This window comes from Hypomesus transpacificus, chromosome 12, assembly GCF_021917145.1.
Source record: "Hypomesus transpacificus isolate Combined female chromosome 12, fHypTra1, whole genome shotgun sequence".
NCBI lineage: Eukaryota > Metazoa > Chordata > Actinopteri > Osmeriformes > Osmeridae > Hypomesus > Hypomesus transpacificus.
Window position 1 is genome coordinate 628,728 of NC_061071.1, and position 20,489 is coordinate 649,216.

General features: G+C 49.1%; 5 protein-coding genes and 1 long non-coding RNA gene across 9 annotated transcripts in view; 4 read left to right on the top strand and 2 right to left on the bottom strand.

Moving 5' to 3' along the window:
* Positions 1-196, bottom strand: part of LOC124474862 (microtubule-associated protein 2-like) — a 16,808-nt gene extending 16,612 nt beyond the window's left edge. Inside the window, exon 1 of the mRNA XM_047031321.1 lies at positions 15-196. Within this exon, the coding sequence (XP_046887277.1) occupies positions 15-196 (182 nt within the window). The remainder of the gene's footprint in view (positions 1-14) is intronic.
* On the top strand, positions 195-1,664 carry LOC124474863 (usherin-like). Its single transcript, XM_047031323.1, has 4 exons — positions 195-263; positions 571-720; positions 890-1,586; positions 1,651-1,664. The coding sequence occupies exons 1-4, from the start codon at positions 195-197 to the stop codon at positions 1,662-1,664; spliced, it is 930 nt and encodes a 309-aa protein (XP_046887279.1).
* Positions 1,663-2,860, top strand: LOC124475074. Its single transcript, XR_006956876.1, has 3 exons — positions 1,663-1,750; positions 2,003-2,172; positions 2,652-2,860. It is a non-coding gene; the product is annotated as an uncharacterized LOC124475074 (long non-coding RNA).
* A 2,777-nt stretch (positions 2,861-5,637) lies between these two features.
* LOC124474864 (usherin-like) lies at positions 5,638-9,165 on the top strand. The gene is made up of 8 exons (XM_047031324.1): positions 5,638-5,864; positions 5,992-6,209; positions 6,521-6,697; positions 6,944-7,027; positions 7,111-7,349; positions 8,081-8,149; positions 8,532-8,744; positions 9,029-9,165. Exons 1-8 carry the CDS (start codon positions 5,638-5,640, stop codon positions 9,122-9,124), a joined length of 1,323 nt encoding a protein of 440 aa, XP_046887280.1. The 3' UTR covers positions 9,125-9,165.
* A 41-nt stretch (positions 9,166-9,206) lies between these two features.
* LOC124474654 lies at positions 9,207-10,744 on the top strand. Its single transcript, XM_047031013.1, has 2 exons — positions 9,207-9,735; positions 9,766-10,744. Exons 1-2 carry the CDS (start codon positions 9,713-9,715, stop codon positions 10,742-10,744), a joined length of 1,002 nt encoding a protein of 333 aa, XP_046886969.1. The 5' UTR covers positions 9,207-9,712.
* On the bottom strand, positions 10,188-20,266 carry kctd3 (potassium channel tetramerization domain containing 3). Of its 4 annotated transcripts, none has more exons than XM_047031010.1 (17): positions 19,751-20,266; positions 19,312-19,365; positions 18,557-18,602; positions 18,365-18,438; positions 18,204-18,262; positions 17,837-18,055; positions 16,862-16,952; positions 16,444-16,634; positions 16,193-16,308; positions 15,963-16,050; positions 15,752-15,880; positions 15,401-15,571; positions 15,134-15,289; positions 14,851-14,947; positions 14,524-14,717; positions 14,123-14,258; positions 10,188-13,956 (listed from the first exon to the last, which is right to left on the bottom strand). In XM_047031010.1, exons 1-17 carry the CDS (start codon positions 19,819-19,821, stop codon positions 13,287-13,289), a joined length of 2,562 nt encoding a protein of 853 aa, XP_046886966.1. In that variant the 5' UTR covers positions 19,822-20,266; the 3' UTR covers positions 10,188-13,286. The 4 variants fall into 4 exon arrangements, with proteins under 4 accessions (XP_046886966.1, XP_046886968.1, XP_046886965.1 ...); XM_047031012.1 differs by having other exon boundaries at positions 15,764-15,880; positions 19,751-20,263; XM_047031009.1 differs by having other exon boundaries at positions 14,123-14,261; positions 19,751-20,262.
* Between the last annotated feature and the right edge of the window lie 223 nt (positions 20,267-20,489).

Genomic DNA, 20,489 nt, shown 5'->3' on the forward strand with positions numbered 1-20,489 from the left:
CGTTCTCCTCCTACTCGCTGGTCCTGGAGGCATGCACCCCCGGCGGCTGCACCCGCACCCCCCCGCAACGCGTTACCACGGCACCGGCCCCCCCTACATCCCAGCCCCCGCCCGTGCCCCTATCGATTGGTCCAGACAGCGTAGAATTAGCCTGGAGCCCGCCCGCCCAGCCCAACGGACCAATAGGACAGTACATGCTGCTGGGGCGGGGCCTGGAGGAGGGCAGTGGGAGGAGCTGGGACGAGGAGGCCATGGGAGGAGAGGTGTGTTGCTCTGACATCATCAACTCATCTGATTACTGGACAAATACCAGTATGATTATTATCGTTATTACTGCAGTTATCATTATTATTAACCTTTATTTTAGCAAGAGGCCCATTTAAGAGTCTTTTTAATAGATAATATGGTAATAGTTTATTGCTATTTGCTATATAATTAAATAATTCGGTTTAATATTATCAAGTAATACTGCTCTATACTGCTCTTTCACAAGACACACGCACTTGTCTCTTGTGTGTGTACGTGTGTGAATGTGTATTTGTGTGTTTATATTTGTATGTGTGTGTGTAGGTTCTGCACAGACAGAACTCCACCCAGGGTTCCAGGTTCTCCCACACAGTGACGGGCCTGCAACCCTGGAGCCAATACCAGTTCAGCATCCGCTCTGAGAACCCTGCTGGATATGCCCACAGCCCCTGGGTCACCGTGACAACCAGACAGGTTACTGTCCTGTGTTTGCGTGGGAGATTGTGCAAGTCATGGTTTATCTGTGTATGTGTGCAAGTTTGAGACTGTATGTGTGTGTGTGGGGGGCTTAGTGTGTGTGTTTGAGGTTTTCAGTATGTGTGTGTTTCAATATGAATAACTTACTCTAAACGCCTCCCTCCAGGCCCCCCCTCATGGACTGGCACCCCCCCAGCTCCACCACGTTAAGGACCGCCCCTCGGAGCTCCTGGTGTCGTGGGCTCCACCCCTGGAGACCAACGGGGTCCTAGTGTCCTATCGTCTGCACAGAGACAACATGACCTTCTCCTTCAGCCTGGACCCTGGAGTGCTGAGCTACACCGACCATGGCCTGCAGGCCTTCTCCTCCTACCAATACTCTGTCACTGCCTGCAACACTGCCGGCTGCATCACCAGCCCCTCCGTGCAGATCACTACCCTGCAGGCCCCCCCCGCTGCAGTGGTACCTCCCACATTCCCCAGCATTACGGCCCACAGCATCAACGCCTCCTGGAGCGTACCACTGGTCCAGAACGGGGAAGTGACGCAGTACGTGCTGCAGGTCAACGGTGAGGAGGTGTACCGTGGACGGGGCTTACATGCGGAGATGACGGGCCTCCACCCGCACACTCTCTATCGGCTCGTCCTATTGGCTTGCACTAATGGGGGGTGTACCCCCAGCCCCGCCATCCCCGCCATGACCCAGGAGGCCCCCCCGACCGGACTGCCCCCTCCTTCTCTCAAGGTCACAGGCCCACAATCCCTAGAGGTGACATGGGAACCACCGGAACGCCCCAACGGCGTCGTCAAGGGTTACGAGCTCCGCAGAGACGGCGAGGTGATCTACATCGGCATGGAAACGCGTTACCATGACTTCACGCTGTTGCCGAGCGTGGAGTACGGTTACAGCGTCACTGCTAACAACAGCCGTGGCTCGGTGACCAGCGGAGTGGCCAAGGCTCGCACGCGGGCCTCAGCGCCCTCTGGTGTCAGCCCCCCATCTCTGCAGCCTCTGGGACCTCGACAGGTAACCAGGGATTACTGTAGAGCACTGTGTCCTGTGGATGGGATCTACACTACAACAGCTAGGGAGACTGTAGGTGTCCTGTAGTGAGATAGGATCTAGACATGGCTAGACTAGTGAAAACATTGTTACAGACTGCACTATGGACTGTCAATATTATCGTTATACAGCCTACTTCTATAGTTGTCAAAGCTTGTGTGTCTGTGTGTGTGTGTGTGTGTTTGCACGTGTGTGTGTGTATCTGTGTGTGTCTAGGTGAGGGTGACGTGGGAGCCCCCAGTGCGTCCTAACGGGGAGATAGTCAGCTACACGGTGTACCAGCGAGACCCCGCCCTCCTCGCCACGCTCAGCGTCTCCTTGGGACAGGAAGACAGCGCCTTCTCTGGACGCAGCACGACACTGCAGGATCTGAAACCTCACCACAGGTCAGACACACACACACTCACTTACCAAGACGCACAAACCGCCGACAAACCAAGACACACACACACACTCACCGACACACCGCCAACAAACCAACATAGAGAGGGAGGGAGAATGAAAGAAAGGAGACAAAGAAAAGGAGAGGGCGAGAGAGACAGAAAAAGAGAGTAAGTGTGTAATGGAGGGAAGTCAACCTTGAGCCAGTGGTCATGCCTCCATGTATCCTTCTACTTTGTCCCAGACAAAGGCGGTCGGTCAGAGTGTGTGTGTGTGTGTGTGTGTGCGTGTGTGTGTGTGTGTGTGTGTGTGTGTGTGTGAAGAGGTGAAGTACAGATAAGAGTCAGATAATAAAAGCTCATCAGCTTTATCATCTACAGATCACCACCTTCCTCAGCGACCTTCTCTCCATTCAACTCCTGTGTGTGCATGTCTGTGTGTGTCTGTGTGTGTGTTTACATATGTGTGTGTGTGTGTGTGTTAGGTACGAGGTGAGGGTGGAGGCATGTACAGAGCTGGGCTGTGCCTCCAGTGACTGGGCGTCAGTGCTCACTCTCGAGTCGCCCCCTGCTGGACAGAACTCACCACTGCTGGATCTACAGACGGACCAACAAGGCCTGCAGACGGTCTTCCAGCTCTCCTGGTCTCCCCCGTCCCAGCCGAATGGTAGAGTCCTGCATTATGAGGTGTACCGCAGATTGGAGCAGTCCACTGAGGATCTTGGGGGTGCAGTGCTGGTGTACAGGAACGCTTCAACATCATGTCGTGATGCCGGACTTCAACCCTACACAGCCTACCAGTACCAGGTAGAACCCCCGGATCAGTAAAATTAGTGGAAGGTGTAGACATAGAAACAGTAGAGTGTATAGATGAAAACATTTTTACATGGGTAGAATGTAGTTTCAGTCATTGAATGGCTGTAAATATACACAAAAACTCCAGCGCAGATTTCAAAACTGAACTCCAACATTCACAAACTAGCCTAGTCCATTCCAGAGAGACACACACATATTAAGATCACCACACACTCAGACATACACACACAAAGACCAACCCCCTCCCACACAAACACACACAACTTTGTCACACATTGTTTAATGCATGTTGGTATGCATGTAACGGCCGTGCCCTGTGCTAATTGACAGCCTACCCTTTGGAGCACAATAACATTAGCATTCTCCCTGCCAGGCACGCTAGCCGAGCACAGAGACACTTTGATTGAGTTTGCCTGATTGTTGCGTCTTGTTTACAAGGTCTAATTTATGACAGGAGGGAGGCGGGGCCCAGGGGATGATGGACGGGGAAAGGGCCTATTAATCATTGGCTGACTAAGCACTCGGGATTAACATCCAGCCAATCGAATTAGCAGGTCGCCTCTCTTGATGCTACATGTATTATAAATAGACCCTTTCATGTTTGCTTTTGATTTCAGGATGATGAGTCTGTGTATGTGTGTCTGTGTGTGTCTGTGTATGTGTGTCTGTGTGTGTCTATGGGTGTGTGTCTGTGTGTGTCTGTGTGTGTGTGTCTGTGGGTGTGTGGGAGTTCTACTCCTCCACTCTTATACATGACATACTTCAAGATTAGGATGAAAAACAAGAGAAGGGCAAAGGGAGAGAGAGAAAAAGAGAAGGAGAGGGGAGGAAGAGGAGTGAGAGTGTAGGAGGGGTTATTCCTCTCCTCCTTCCTCTCCTCTCTATCCCACACAAGGACAGGGCTGTGCTGGTCTCCCTGCGCTGACCACATTACCCTAACGAGACTGGCTCCTCATCTTCTATTGACAGGTTTACACCCCTGTTTAATTACCGCCCACATTCACACAACTTAACCTTTAACCCCCGTCTCCGCGACCACTACGCCGTCGGGCCAGCCAATCGGGAGCCCAGGACCAGGCCCGCAACTCAGCCGACCAATCCCGGAGCGGGGGACGGAGTCTGCCCGGTTGCTGTGGGCGTTTGTTGCCATGGGGCCTGGAAATGAGATATTATTTGTTTCCTGTCCAGTGACCTCAGGACCAGCTCAGTATTCAGGGAGGGAGGAGGCTGTAAAACGTCTGAAGCCTCATCCCCCAAGGACAAGGTGACCTGGGGTACCCCCCACCTTCCCCAAACCCCCCCAACCACCTCTGCTACAGTCTGGGTGTCTGCTCAGGGAGACACTTCCTGACGCACTCACGGTCGCCGTGACATCGATCATGACGCTCTACCGCAAATGCTTACATGAGGCATCACAACAGTCTGTCATTGTTCTTTTTATTCGACTATGTCTTTGTGTCCCCCCCCGACTCAGTGGCACACACACAAACACACACACGCTCTTGACCTTTTTCCTCATACGGGTGACAGGATGACCTTTGCCTCCTCTCCCTCCCTCTGCTCATCCTGTTTCAGAGCCTTCTTTTCCCCTCTTCCTGCCTCTCCCTTCACCCCCCACACACACTCCCCTGTCAGACCAGACGTGTTGGCGCTGGTGTCTATCATGTTGATGGATCATGGAGTAACTGGTTCTTAGTGGTTATTAAGGAGGCTGGCGCCCCACTCAACCCAGTGTACAAAACTAGCCCTGCTGCTGCTGCCTTCTAGTGGCCTGTTTCATGACCTGACCATGCAGACCACTGGAATTACACTAACACCAGCCTGTCCAAATAATAGGAACTAGGCGTGTGTGTGTGTGTGTGTGTGTGTGTGTGTGATAATCCTCCTGTGGATACCAGAGGTGTAGTCCCTATGTATAATATCCCTGTGGTGTCTGTTGAAGGTTGCCGGTTCGATTCCCGGGTGTGCCAAATGATGTTGTGTCCTTGGGCAAGGCACTCCACCCTACTTGCCTCGGGGGAATGTCCCTGTACTTACTGTAAGTCGCTCTGGATAAGAGCGTCTGCTAAATAACTAAATGTAAATGTCTTGTGATTGACAGGTGTGGGCTGTAAACTCTGCTGGTCACTCAAGTAGCCCGTGGGCCAATGGGAGAACAGGACCCGCCCCTCCTGAAGGGGTGAACACACCCATCTTCTTGCGTATTCTAGCAACCTCGGCGGTGGTGGACATCGTCCCTCCTGCGAGACCCAACGGCATCGTCAGTATCTACAGGGTGTTCTCTCATCACCAGGACACACACACTCTGGTAACACACACACACTCTGGTAACACACACACTTGTATCTTTACCTGCCAGAGCGTATCTCTCCCATTCACCACCACTATTGTTCAGTGTCTCTCCACCCGTCTCTTTCTGCCCTTCCTTCACTTTTATCCTGTCTCTCCCTCCCTCCCTCTCTCTCTCCTCGTACCCTCCATTTCTGTTCTGTCCTCCTCTAAATGTTTTCCACCACATGTCTCTGCCTTTTTTATTTATTTCTTCTTCTCTCACCCAAAATTAATTCATCCATCCTCTGTGTCTCTCTCTCCGTCTCTATACCTTTTCTCCCTCTCTCTCTTTCTCCCCCCTTCTCCTTCCAGTTATCAGAAGGGATGTCCCTCCAGCAGACTCTCCATGGTCTGAGCCCCTACTCTCAGTACTGGGTGTGTGTGGAGGCCTGTACCTGTTACCAGTGCTGCAGCCAGGGCCCCCTGGCAGAGCTGCACACCCAGGCCGCCCCCCCCACGGGCCAGCCCCGCCCTCGCCTGCTCACCCTCACCTCCCGCTCCGCACAGCTGGAATGGGACTGGCCGCTCAGCCCCAACGGGGTCATCGAGAGGTTAGGGGACATATTCTCTACCCTACTGTCTCTCTCTCCACTGTCATCCTCTGCCTGTCTACCCTGGACCCATTCTTACTATCCTCCCCCTGTCACTCTTTGTCCCCTCGCTTTGCTCTCTGTCTAGCTGTGAGCTGCATGTTCGCTCCACTTGCCCCCATCCCCCGCAGCCAGTCCCTGCCCCCTGTGTGATGGGACCAGTAGAGACCTGTTTCTTTGGGAGAAGGCGGAGCCACAATGTGACAGGCCTTCAGCCCTATACCAGCTACAACTTCAGGACCGCTTGTTTCAACAACATGGGCAGCACTGCCTCAGAGTGGACCCCAGTGACAACACTAACCGAAGGTAAGACCTCAACCCTGACTTAGCCCCCAACCCTTCACCATTAAAGCCTGACCTCTGACCCCCCTCTCAGAGGTAGCCCTGCCCCACCCTCACATACATACTGCAGGGGAGTCTGACACACTGTAGGTTATTAAGGGATTAAGGGTCACTATGGATTATGAACATGGTGGTCCTAAATAGTCATTTATTGATGTCCTGTTTCCTTCTCTTCCTCACCTCTGTATTTTAAATCTTCACCCACTCCCCCCTCCTATCACCCATCTCCCCTCTCCTCCCCTCCCACCCCCCTCTCTATCCCCTCTCTCTCCCAGCCCCCCAGTACGTGTCAGCGTTGGTGGTAGGCAGCAACCTGACCATGGTGTGGCTGGACTGGGGCCCCAGCTTCTCCCTGCATGGGGCCCTGAGGGAGTACACTCTGATGGAGAGCAAGCTGAGGATCTACAGTGGCTTCCACACGCACCTGCACATCCCTCTCACCTCCCAGAAGAGTGAGGGACCCCTGCACACACACATCTACACACACACATATACTTTCCCAGTATAGTCATAGACACCACACTTAATGGTCTTTCTCTCTCTCTCTCTCTCTCTCTCTCTCTCTCTCTCTCTCTCTCTCTCTCTCTCTCTCTCTCTCTCTCTCTCTCTCTATCTCTCTCTCTCTCTCTCTCTGTCTCTCTCTCTCTGTCTCTCTCTTTCTCTCTCTCTCTCTCTCTCTCTGTCTCTCTCTCTCTCAGCCCTCTCTTTCCAGGTGACCTGTAGCACAGAGGCAGGCAGTGCCAGTACTCCTACTGTCAGATACAGCCCTGCCACTGGCATAGGTGACACACACACACAGACATGCACAATTGTCACCATATGTTATCATCACTTCACCACCCATCTCCCTCTCTTCCCCCCCTAGGCCCACCCGAGCCCACCCCAGGCTGGGCCCCAGGGCAGCAGGGTGTGGGTGGGTCTGGAGGGGCGGTGTACTCAGAGCTGTGGTTCATCCTGCTACTGTCCCTCCTGGGGCTGCTGCTGCTGGCTCTGCTGTTGGGTCTGCTGCTCCACAGGGCCCTGAGGAAGAGTCCCCTGGTCAGGGAGAGGCCCCCCCTGGTGCCCCTGCAGAAGAGGAGCCAGAGGGATAGGGACCCTTTCATGGTGAGCGGCAGGGCGGGCGGGAGGGCCCCAGTAGGTGAAGAGAGAATGATGAAGAAGAGGGAGAGAGGGAGACAGACATTGAGAGAGAGCATGGCTTTGATAAGGCATTTGTATTGGATGTGGTATAGTATTCAGCATCAGATTGGAATGAACATTTCAAATTTTGGTTATTCTTATTTATTATTTATTTATTTACGGTATTTATTTATTATCTATTAATTAATTTGTTGTCAATTGTATTAATTTGATTGTATTTTGTAAAACATCTGCCTGTTTGCTCTGTGACTGTTCTAGCCACTAGAAGGCGGTGTTGTCTCTCGTTGTTCACTAACAATGTCACCATCTAGTGGACTGCTGGAGAACATCCAGAAACACCAGCTATGTTGTTGCAGTTTGGACACACATGATGCTGGCTGAAGGCAGTGTGCTTGAAGCTGCTTCACTTTTCTTTTTCTGACTACTTGATCTTTATCATATGTTTCTTATTTTATAAGTTGCTCCTTCTTTTCCTTTCCTCTACCTCCTTTACCCCTCCTCTATCCTCCATTTTTCTATCTCCTCTCCTCCCCTCCCCCCCCCCCCCCCCCCCCCCAGAAGCCCTGTTCTGATGTGTGTTCTAGACACCGGCCCCCCAGCACACTGCTGCTCACCGAGCGCTCCACCAACACAGTAAGCCTACTCATTCAAATCCCTTAAAACTTTAATTGTCCCCCCTGACTCTGTCCCGGCAGTTTGACACAGTGGCGGACTGCCTAGAGGCCAGCACCGTCACGTTAAAGAGCTTCACCTTGTACTCTGAGGTAGGGGAGGGGGCCAAGAGGGGAGGCAGGGGAGGGGAGTGAGCATGGTCTCTTTGGGTTTTCCCCTCAAAAGGAAAACTGAAAATGTGGTGCATGGTGTGGTGTTTCTCGTTCTGCCTGGGAGCTCTCTGGTCTGTACCTACAGCTCTCTCTCCTGGTCTCTCCTCTAATGTGTCTTCTGGCTGGGTATCCCTCACATTGCATGTTCTGTATTTCATCTTGACATACAGCATACTGTACTAGTGTCTGTACTTAACACGTAATATTTCCTTGGTTTGTAGAGTTTGTTGCTGTTGTTGCTTTTAAGATGTTGATCAAATATAATTTAGAATCTTATGAAAGTTGTCTCACATTGGCCTTCTGTTAACCCACAATGCACCAGGGCGTGGCAGAATCCAAGATAGTTGGTGATGGCTCCCGCTTCAGCCCAATGTCCGTGCTCCGTGTGCCTAGCCAATCAGAGCTCAACTACTCCTATTCCCAGAATTCCTTGCACCGCAGTGTGAGCCAGCTGATTGGTGGACAGGACAGAAAGTCCCTGATGGGGGATGGGGGCTGGGACAACCCCATGATGCAGGGGCATGACAGCGGGCTGGTAAGTCTTAAATCACACTGGGACCATGGAACAGGAAGTTCGAAAATGCAGGAAATCTATTTCCTGCATTTTCGGCATCTCTATTATGCAAGACTATTATTCAAGTATGTCTATGAGAAGAAACTGATATTTTGGAGGAAATACTGTAAAAAATATAGTTATCATCATGTGTAATGTACAGTATGATTAGGTGTTGTTGTTGTTGTAGGTTATTGTTATACTAGCGTATACTAGTGTTGTTATACAACACTGTTGGAATGTGATCTTTGCTGCTTTCTCTCCAGTACGTTGAGGAGGAGGAGGAGGAGTTTGGCGATGCAGTGAAAGCCTTCAGCTCGGTGAGGAAGGAGCACACCATGTTCACAGACACACACCTGTAACTGGGGTCTGGACCCAGAACCACACACACACCTGTAACTGGGGTCTGGACCCAGAACCACACACACACAACTGTAACTGGGGTCTGGACCCAGAACCACACACACACACACCTGTAACTGGGGTCTGGACCCAGAACCACTCACACACACCTGTAACTGAGGTCCCAACCTTAAGTCCACCAACCCACTCTATGCCAACTGATATAACATGAAAAGGATGGTCCATCTGGTATGAGGAAGCTGGTTTACCAAACATCAAATGTTTCCTGTTTGGTTTGGTTACCAACCATTAGCTGTTTCCTGTTTGGTTTGGTTACCAACCATTAGCTGTTTCCTGTTTGGTTTGGTTACCAACCATTAGCTAATTCCTGTGGTTACCAGCCATTAGCTGTTTCCTGTTCGGTTACCAGGCATTAGGTGTTTCCTGCCTGCTGAAGTGACAGTGCCTCTCCCCTCTTCAGCCTGTACTCTACTGTGTGTAGCTGTCACCTGTGCCTCCTAGACAGTAGACACATCTATCTAGCACGCTTAAAGACTCAGTCTAGACAAGGCTATTGTGAGGATTTGTGAGGAAGCCAATTGTTTTTAATGTTTCAGTACATCTCTGTATGGTGTATATCAGCTATAGCTAACTCTGTATGGTGTATATCAGCTATAGCTAACTCTGTATGGTGTATATCAGCTATAGCTAACTCTGTATGGTGTATATCAGCTGTAGCTAACTCTGTATGGTGTATATCAGCTATAGCTAACTCTGTATGGTGTATATCAGCTATAGCTAACTCTGTATGGTGTATATCAGCTATAGCTAACTCTGTATGGTGTATATCAGCTATAGCTAACTCTGTATGGTGTATATCAGCTATAGCTAACTCTGTATGGTGTATATCAGCTATAGCTAACTCTGTATGGTGTATATCAGCTATAGCTAACTCTGTATGGTGTATATCAGCTATAGCTAACTCTGTATGGTGTATATCAGCTATAGCTAACTCTGTATGGTGTATATCAGCTATATCTAACTCTGTATGGTGTATATCAGCTATAGCTAACTCTGTATGGAGTATATCAGCTATAGCTAACTCTGTATGGTGTATATCAGCTATAGCTAACTCTGTATGGTGTATATCAGCTATAGCTAACTCTGTATGGTGTATATCAGCTATAGCTAACTCTGTATGGTGTATATCAGCTATAGCTAACTCTGTATGGTGTATATCAGCTATAGCTAACTCTGTATGGTGTATATCAGCTATAGCTAACTCTGTATGGTGTATATCAGCTATAGCTAACTCTGTATGGTGTATATCAGCTATAGCTAACTCTGTATGGTGTATATCAGCTATAGCTAACTCTGTATGGTGTATATCAGCTATAGCTAACTCTGTATGGTGTATATCAGCTATAGCTAACGCGGCATCTGTTGTCAGTGTTTGCTGGTTTTTAATACGTGATAGAATTGTGTCGAAGTACGTCCTAATAAGTATTGTATATTGTATATCACATTGTACATTCAACATTGTATATAATGTCTTTTTTTTTCTTACGGAGACAGTATTAATCAGGAAAAAGTATTATTTACGGTTTGTTTTTTTATCATTGTTGTTTATGAGAATGTGAAAAGGATATTTTTTATTTTGCAAACCATACTGTCTGATAACTTATAAAATAGTACTTGTCTTAATATGTTTTCCCATACAAACTCATAGAGCTGACCTCCGCTCTGCTACTTTCTCTCACAATGTAGTATTCTGTACAGTCAAAGTTGCAATGTCTTTATGGTTTTTCATCAATGCAGAAAAAAGGCGAGTTTGGGGTCATTAAAAAGTGTGACGTTTTAACCTTTTGTGTTTTTAGCGTGGTGTGAAATGAGATGAAAAAACACAAACACACACACACACACACACACACACACAGAGGGACAGACCTGAAGCGACAGCATGTCACTGCTGTGTAGCAGCAGTCTGCCATGTTTACATTCCCTCCGAGGGACACGCGCACACACACACACACACACGCACACACACACAAGGGCAGTTACAGTATCACACATCACCCCCGCTCAAGGACACTTTGGTGTGGCAAGGACACTGCTGCTGCAGCTTGTCACGTTCTCACACACACACACACACTCACACAGACGTGTACGAACACGTTCACACCTATTGTCAGAGGTGTGGGACAAAGGAGGAGAAGACAGCGCGTCAGAGACAGGCTGGCCCTGGGCTGCTCTCTCTCACACACGCAGATGTAACACAGCGTGACTCAGTCTGTCTGTCTGTGAGGGTGTGTTTTATTAAAACCATAAATCACTGGGTAATCAGATGGCATCTCAGAGGAGAACCACCGGGTTCCAAACCAACTTCTTGGATGGGAAGTATGTCTTTATGTGTGTTGAGGTCACCCCTCTCATTCATGAACACAAACACACACAGAAATGCACACACACACACAAACATCAGCTACCAGGCTTTAAATGATTCATGTTATTGACCTATTTAACCACTGTCAATTAATTATTAATCATATAGGTAACAGTTGATACGAGACAAACTTCCACCTAACTGTAACCTTACATCGGTCTAACAAGCTTAAAAACAACAGATGATTCAGAGCCAACATATAGTGTGTGCACTACTATCAATCAAACAGGCCAGTTTTAACATAATTCATACTCTTTTGAACATAGGAGTGTTGTAAAAAAAATGTTATAACAGCATAAACATAAATAGATATATATATATATATATTTTGTATTTATATTCCTCGTCATTAGTGTTGGGTTGGAAGGTGAGTTTGTAAACATTTCCAGGGGATCAGATACAGTTTCATGTCCCTGGTGGTTAAATAGCATTATTATTATTATGTTATACAAAATAAATCTTAGTTACTCCACCGTCTTAGTCTTCATTGGTTCAGTGCAAACAAAATTAGGGTACAAAGAGTATTTTGATATTAACAGTATAATAATATGCTACCAAACAAAATAAACAAATATGTTGCAAACAACGGTAATATGTCAAAGATTAAACACAGATTTATGCTTGGGTAGTGTCATATCCTACTGTTATTGATTATGTTGTGTATATTTTCCACATATAATCAGGTTGCATGTTCGATATACATCTTTGTACAGTTAAAGCCCTCAGCCTGGCCCCTCCTCCAGTCCTTGGCAGTCCTGTGGGTCTTGGTACAGAACGTTAAGGAGGAGAGCACCAGAGGATCTTATCAAGCGGACAAGTCAACACGACAGCAGCTACTACACAAAACACCAATCAGAATCTCAGTTGTATTTTTCTCTCACCTGCTCCCATTCCCTCTCTGACATGTCCATCTCCTATATCTCTCTCTAGGTCCTCTTTCACTTAAAGCAGCGAGGGATAGATGGGTCCGATAAACAGGATGAATAATGGAACAAAAGGCACTCAGGAAGTATCTTAAGACCACAAGCAGACATCAGAAATTTTGAAAAGACAAATTGTTTCCCGTCTGTCTGTTTGTCCGGAAAAGTGAAAGACAAAGTGACTGTGATGAACCTGCAGTATAGATCACAAAGCAGTGGACTAGAGGAAGAAGCTACACACAAGACACATGCAGGTAACACTTTACCTTCAGTGCACATTAACTACATGAGCTACTGTGTATCTACAGAATACCTGCAGTCACCAACCATGTACTACTGTGGATACATACAGTAGCTATCCATGTACAAGTAAGGTACAGTGTGACTTGCATGCTTCAGAGCAAACGTAACTGATGTCATCACCTAGCTGCCAAGGGTGAGATATGACAGGGTTAATCACATGTTGGGGTCAAAGGTCACTATTTAAAGTAGAACGGCCTGCGGTCAATCCCATTACGGTTCTGTTCAATATAAAGCTAGGCTGCAGTTACAGATAAGCAAATCATGCTAAAGTGTTTTTGCATATTAATGATAAGGACAAGATTGTTGCATCAAAAATGTCATGAAATCTCACTGACCCCAGGCTGACACCTCCCCTTAGCCAATCAAACACTCCCTCTAGCTGCAAAGTTTCTATAAGATGTCCACTTCCTGGAAAGGCATAATTTCTTTCCAACCAATAGGCTTCAGCACATGGGGCTCTGTATTGACACGTTCAGTCTCCATTTGTCAAAGTTTTGTCCATCATCCCTCAATAACTCACAGGCTGCTGTCCTGATTGGCTGGCTCCGTGGCAAACCTCCTGTGTCGAGGGGAAGTGGACGCCAGCCTGGTGGGCGAGGGGGAGGCATTGGTAGAGGAGTCACTGCCGCCCCCGTCGGAACCCACCGAGGAGAGAGAGGAGAGATGGGGAACTGGGGGGGCTCTCTTTCTGCCCGAGAACACCCCCCCTTCCAGAACCCCCTTCCTCTTTGCCCCCGACTCCCCCCCTGACCCCGCACCTTCTTCCTCTGACTGGACCCTCTGCCGCACGTCACCCGGACTGTCGGGGGGTTGCCGCTGCGATTCCGGAACACCCTCCGGGGTGACAACGGTGGCGGGAGTAACCGTGGCAGCGGCGGCCGCAGGAGTAACTGTGGCAGCGACAGCATAGGCCGTCCGGCTGGCCCAGAGCTCCATGACAGAGCCCCTCCGCTCGGCCTCCTCTCCCCCAAACTCACACAGCGAGCGGCGGGCGTCCGGGGCCGGACCTGGCCCCGGACTGGGCCCCTCTAGCAGGCCCCTGCCCAGGCTGAAGCTCTGGAAATCCCGGTAACTGTGGAAGGACTCTGTGCGGCGGGCTCTGGCCAGCAGGGGGCTCTCTCTGTAGGGTCGCAGCGCTCCGTAGGTGGCCGTCTCCAGGATGGGCTCCTGGGCCTGGAGCTGGAGGCTGGGGTCACACACGTGCAATCACACACATACACCGTTTTAGGGATGTGTGTGAGACATGGATGGACAGAAAAGGAAAGGAAAAAGCCAAAAGACAAAGATGGCATGGCAGAGAGGAGGATCAGGAAGGCGAGAGAGTGTGTGTGTGTCTCAGTAAGGTCACTGACCTGGAACAGGACTCTCGGAGGCGGGTGTGATGTAGCACTGAGGGCGCGGGGCTAATGTTGGGTGTAGCACAGCGGGAAGTGCTGAGGTCACACTGGTCCAAGAGCTGCAGCAGCTCCTCCTCTGAAGGCCCACCCACTTCTGTCAATCAAAAGGAAGTCAGAAACACAGAAAGCCGAATCATCATCATCATCACCGTCTCTCTGTCTCTCCCTCTATATTTCCCTCACTTGCTCTTTTCACACTGTAAACTTTTCACCACACCCACACAGATACACACCCACACACAGACACACACACAGACACCCACACACAGACACCCACACACAGACACACACACAGACACCCACACACAGACACACACAGACACCCACACACAGACACACACACAGTGCTCCCTCACCATCCTTCTTCCTCTCCTCCCCCCTGCTGGCCGTATCCATGGCGGTGGTTAGGTCCCACAGCTGGATGCTCCCGTTGCCATGACCGGTGAACAGGTAGCAACGGGGTCGTGACCCCATCCTGCTGGAGCCCTCACACTCGCGCACCGTGAAACACGAGATGGTCGTCCCATCCACCGACTGCACCTCACAGATCCTACACACACACACACACAGACACACACAGACACAGAACTGCCTAAGAACACAGGGCAGTATTTATATAATCTGAACCTGACTGGCAAATTCCAGAGTCTGGTGTGAGATGGCTGTTTGTGTGTGTGTGTTACCTCTTTCCAGTGGAGGATAGGCGTACAAACAGCTTGTTGGTGATAGGGATGACTTTCTGGATGAACACCTGCTGATCATCTCTCTCTCCAAATGGCCCTGAGAATCCCCACGGAGACAAGTCACACTCTGTCACCACGACAACTGTAGTTACTTACCCTTCTCTCTCGTTCCCTCAGACACCTCCCTCTCCTTCCTTCCATTCCTCCCTCGCTGCATCCTTCTCTCTTCTCGCCCTCCCTCACTCAACCCCTCTCTCTCCTGGATCCCCTCAATCTCTCTCACCCACGTCATTCCCAGAGGAGTAGCTTCCATGGCTCTCTGTCTCCTCCAGAGAGAGAATCTTGAAGGAGGCCAAGGGGGTGGAGCCAGGCTGGGTGGAGATCATGCCTCGGAACCGAGTCACTGTCCATGTCCGCACGTGGTTGTTGTCAGCACACACTGGACCACACACACACACGAAATACAGGAGTAATATAAAACGTTCCCATCGTATTTCTCACAATACTAATAGTAATACTGAATACTACTACTGTTTGGTCCTCCTCTCACCTGACACCAGGTGTTTCTCAGACAGCATGATCTTGGTGACGGGGCTGCGGTGCACGGTGAAGGTCTGGAAGAGCTGTGGCCCAGACCCCACCGTCTCCGGGTGCTGCACGATCACACGCACCGCTCCAGAACTGGTCCCGTAGGCGATCTCTATCCAGTTACCGCTGACACCTGGGGGGAGGAGGGGGGGGGGGGGGGGGGGAGCCGGGGGAAGGACAGGAGGAGAAAGGAGAAGAAGAGGGGAAGGAGGACACAGAAAATGAAATAGGGCAGATGGTGGAAGGAGAGGAGGAGGTACGGGAAGTTACGAGGTATGGGATGATCGGAACAAAAGTTAAGAAGTGTTTGTACGTGTGTGCTCACTGGTCTTGGGCGTGAGGTAGACACTGAGGGCGGTGATGGCGTCGTTGGAGGGGTCATGGTACAGCTCCGTCACCAGCAGGTCATTATCCTTCATCCTCAGAGGAAATTTCTGCATGTCTAACACACACACACACACAAAGGGAAGATGGTCGGTCACACACCTCTGTAACTGTATGTGTGTGTGTCTGTGTGTGTGTACCTATGTAGTAGATGGAGCCATTGTTGCATCCGAGCAGCAGAAAGGATCCTGCAGTGTCACAGCTGGTGATAGGAACTACATCCTGAACCTGAGGAGCAGAGGACCACAGGTCAAACACACACACACACACATCCTCACGGAGGTCCCCCACAACACACTCCTGATCTCGATCAAGCACACACACACACACTTGCTCTCATTTCGTGCACCCAGGACAGGACAGGACATACCTGCCAGTGCTGTGTGACAGCATTCCAGACCCCCACCTTCCCTGTGTGACTGGTGGCCACCAGCTGGTTACCAATGAAGAAGAGAGAGTCCACTGGTACACCCAGACTAAACACACCTGGGGGGGGGGGGGAGGAGGAGGGATAGAGGGCAAGCAGGAAGAGGGAGGAGAAGGATGATTTACTTAATTGATAAATATTTAGCAAAAACGATCTACACACAAACACACACGGGAACACACTGGCACACACACCGATCTCGTTGCCGTTCCCCCCGTCCTGTATGCTCCAGAGGATGATGTTGCTCTCGGAGGCGGCAGCCACCATCTTATCCTTGTCGCCATGGGGACCGCCTACCACCTTGGCGTTGAGCGCAATGCGTTCGATGGTCCAGTCCAGATACGGGCTGGTAAACACCTGCTGCCATCCAGAAGACTCCTTGATCCTACACACACACACACAGTTGAAAAACACATGTATACATATAATACAATACAGTATAGTATACATGCACACACACACAAATGGACAAACACATGTATACATATACAGTATACAGTACAGTATACATACACACATGCACACACACACAAAGGTTAGGTAGAAAGGTGCAGGAGACGTGTGTAGAGAAAGTGAGGCTACCAAGACAGTCCCACTGAACACAGTGTCTACCTGTAACAGATGACGAAGTATGCATATGCTGCTACAATCCAGTTATGGTGTCCAGCTATGATCAGAACCTTCCTGGGGTCCACAACCGAACCTGCACATACACACATGCACGCACACAAACAAAGACGCACACACACACACACACACACACACACAAGCACAAACACCGACAAGCCCACATGCATGCACACACATACACACACAGATAATGTGTTACTAACAATCATTCTCTAAGTATAGACTCAAACCAAGAGGATTCAAATTAAATATTGTTTTTTTTATATCTAATCTGACTGGCGGACCAGTGATAACTCTGGCAGAAACCAAGCTAACTGAGGGCATTCAAATCCACTGTCTTGTCTTGTTAACTCCATCACAAACCATCTCCTCACTAGCCATAGAACCAAGGGGGCAGAGTGCCGGCCTCTGATTGGTTGAGCGACAGGAACACAGTGTTCCAGTGTGTCTGGGGAGCAGAGAGCCCAGCCCAGCCAGCACTACGCCTCATTACTCTGCCCTGCCTGCATGCATAGCCCTCCACAATAAAAGTCCCCTCTAACCCATCACTTTGACTTGTTTCCAACTGCCAGTCTGCCAAAATAAGAGTCCTCGTCACTTCACAGTATTTTCCTTCTCCAATTGCCTTGCTTCCTAAAATTAGAGCTTTCAAATACAAAGGCAGCTGCAGCTGTCTGTGTGTCAGTCAGTATGTTTTCATGCTTTAGGTCTGGCACTGCATGTCTCTTTGCTCTAACATTTCTGAAGATAAGCTTCAAACACACAACTGTTGTTTTCTTAACCATTCTAAGGTAACCTGTCTTCCATAACCCCTTACCCCTGCCTCCCATTCTCCCTCCCTCATTCTTATTTTATCCTCTTTATCCTACATCACTCCCTTCCAACCCTCCCTCCCTTTTGTATTCCTCTATTACCCTCCCTCCCATCATTCCTTCACTCCCTCACTCCCCCTCTTACCAAGTCTGCTAGGTGTATCTGTGTGGGGGGGTCCAGGGAGGGAGTGGTGAGGGGGGCTCCGGGGGAACCCGCCCTCGGCTCCACTGGGGCCCGGGCGCTCCTCTGGGGCGAGGCCAGAGGCTGCGGGGGCGGGGATGGCGGGGGGTGGGAGGTAACCATGGAACAGAACGCTGCCGCATGACGAGCGGTCCAGTTCCTCACATAGCAGCAGGCGACGGACTGCACACACACACACACACACAGTAAATACACAGTCTGCATACCTGGAATTAGTCCTTTTGTTTGAGTTTTAAACCTTCACAGTTTACAGATAATCCTGAAGTACTGGTTGAGTCATGCTTCCAAAATCACTTGTCAGAGGCCATACCTAAGGGAGTAATCCCATAAAATTCGGCTTCATGTCGGAGGATATGAATGTTTACCCCCCTAAAAAAGAAGAGAAGATAAGATCGTAAGGGTCTTTTTTCTTCAAATAAGTATCTAAACCAGAACACAACTCAAATATGAAGGGTTAAAGGCTGCTTTTACCGCAAATCCAGCTCTTTGGTTCGAAGAAAATTCAAGATGGGTGCAAAAACGCTGGGGTCCCTGTCGATAAATATCTAAAGGACAGGATGTGCATGTTAGGATGCTTGAATGACACTGCAGTTTTATAAAGGATTACTCGTAATCCTCCTCCTCAGACTGAAGAAAACAGATCATAGTAATGCAAGTACTCACAGCTCCAGTTCCATCCCGCAATGTTGAGATCCTCCCACTCAGCAAACTGCAAATTACATAGACACACACAGAAAGGCCGACACACACACAAACACACACACACACACACACACACACACACACACACACACTGTTAACCCAGTACTCCCAGGCCAGGCCAAACTGTCTCTGAGGCAGGCTGTGTCCACTCTGAGCCAGGTGTTAAGTCAACACACTGGTCGTGTTACTACCCACTACCAGTGAGGAGAACACTCAAGCCCTTATCCACCTTTCGTCCTGAGAGCAGTTCCAGTACTGGGAGGCTGCCCTTGTTGTTTTTGAGGGTTTGAGTTGGGCATCTGGTATTGGTGTGTGTAAGGCTATTATGTGTATAGGACTCAGTGACATGCTAAAAGGGGATCTAAAACTGATCTCATTTGTATTCATGTTTTTATGTCATTTAGCAGATGCTTTTATCCAAAGTACACATACAGTGAAGTCAACATAAATAAAACGCCCAGCATTCCAAACATTGTTCTATTTGCGTTTCATTGCAAATGTGTATACAGTATATTTGATCGTTAATAGGACATATCTACTGTTACAGAATGCTGCAGAAAAGATGAGAGACCATATTGAATAATTGATTATGCCTCATCACATTCAAGATTAGGAAGAGTATGAACCTTGGACTGGACAGTGGACACACAGATACAGAGCTCTAAATCAGTGATGACAATCGGTCTAAACGTGTCTGGTCACTGCCGACCACCCACCTTGAGAAGAAGCTGTCTGGGATCCACATGAGTGTCTGTCTGGAGGTGCTGAACCTACGAGGGAAGGACAACACAACGGACAGACACATTAGGAACATGACAAGGATCATGACAGTTAGAGACCGCATTGTTTTCGTCACACTACAAGGCCTGTAGACAGCACAATGCTTGAAATGGATACAGGTTTTACAATTTGTAATTACATGTCATGTCATTTGCTGTGCAGCTGCACCAACGCATGTTGCGTGCTGTAGCTACGTAATCCGATGAGAGCTACACAACGTCCCGTTTCAATCCAGAATTCAGCCCATGCTGCCTTTTATATAAGACATCGAAGAAACGGTCACGCAACCCACCCGTTTCTACAACTATGGAGTACATTGACTGCAGCCTTTAAACATGCATAGAGTGTGTGTGAGTGTGTCTGTGTGTGTATTACCTGGTCCCGCCGACGTTTAACTGAATTATTTCTCCCATCCCAGATGCTAAATTGTTGCCATTTGTAGCCATGTTTTCCTCCTGCTCCAATTCGAGCTCCCGATTCCACGTTAAATAAGTCCAATGTTTCCAGATCGTTGTTAAAGCCACGGAACGTATCTCTCCCGACTACTCCTTGCTCCCCGACGTCCCAGCGAGGCTCCATAAAACGTTACAAGTCGTTGCTGCGACGACCTCCGCATTCACGACTGTGAGGAGGTGGGGAAAACGATCGGACAATTCTGTATTTTGCATGCGTAGCCGAAATACTGCCCAGCTTCCTCGTGTGTACTACCCACTTTCATAGGCTTTTCTTAAACGTAGCGATTCTGGATGGTGTGTTTTCACAGTGCAACATTGCATGGGTGGGCTGGCTGAAGGCGACCGCTGCCTGGACCACTACGTCATCCTACTGGGGTGTGCATGTGTGTGTCTCTCATAGTCAGCCTACTGTTGACAACAATCAAACAAGCAGTGGGCGGTGTAATACAGAATAAAGCTGAATACTTATACGATATACAAATGTATTTGCAGTGATTGTTCTGTCTATAAAACTCGAAAGCATATGAGATCTCATACATTTATGTGTTGTGTTGCATGTAAATAATGAACAACAAACATGCTACTTTACTTTACTAGCATCCAAGTACTGATCTAGGATCGGCCCAACAACCAACCATTATCGTCGTTCTCTCAGAGAG

Coding starts and splice junctions, on each gene's coding strand:
- LOC124474863 (XM_047031323.1), top strand. CDS start 195: ATGCTGCTGGGGCGGGGCCTGGAGGAGGGCAGTGGGAGGAGCTGGGAC. Junction 264..570: donor AGGAGGCCATGGGAGGAGAG/GTGTGTTGCTCT, acceptor GTGTGTGTGTAG/GTTCTGCACAGACAGAACTC. Junction 721..889: donor TCACCGTGACAACCAGACAG/GTTACTGTCCTG, acceptor GCCTCCCTCCAG/GCCCCCCCTCATGGACTGGC.
- LOC124474864 (XM_047031324.1), top strand. CDS start 5,638: ATGTCCCTCCAGCAGACTCTCCATGGTCTGAGCCCCTACTCTCAGTAC. Junction 7,350..8,080: donor GGGATAGGGACCCTTTCATG/GTGAGCGGCAGG, acceptor CTGTCCCGGCAG/TTTGACACAGTGGCGGACTG. Junction 8,150..8,531: donor GCTTCACCTTGTACTCTGAG/GTAGGGGAGGGG, acceptor ACAATGCACCAG/GGCGTGGCAGAATCCAAGAT.
- LOC124474654 (XM_047031013.1), top strand. CDS start 9,713: ATGTTTCAGTACATCTCTGTATG. Junction 9,736..9,765: donor TTTCAGTACATCTCTGTATG/GTGTATATCAGC, acceptor TAACTCTGTATG/GTGTATATCAGCTATAGCTA.
- kctd3 (XM_047031009.1), bottom strand. CDS start 19,821: ATGGCTACAAATGGCAACAATTTAGCATCTGGGATGGGAGAAATAATT. Junction 14,948..15,133: donor CTCCTCTGGGAATGACGTGG/GTGAGAGAGATT, acceptor GGGGATTCTCAG/GGCCATTTGGAGAGAGAGAT. Junction 14,262..14,523: donor GGAGGAGAGGAAGAAGGATG/GTGAGGGAGCAC, acceptor TTTGATTGACAG/AAGTGGGTGGGCCTTCAGAG.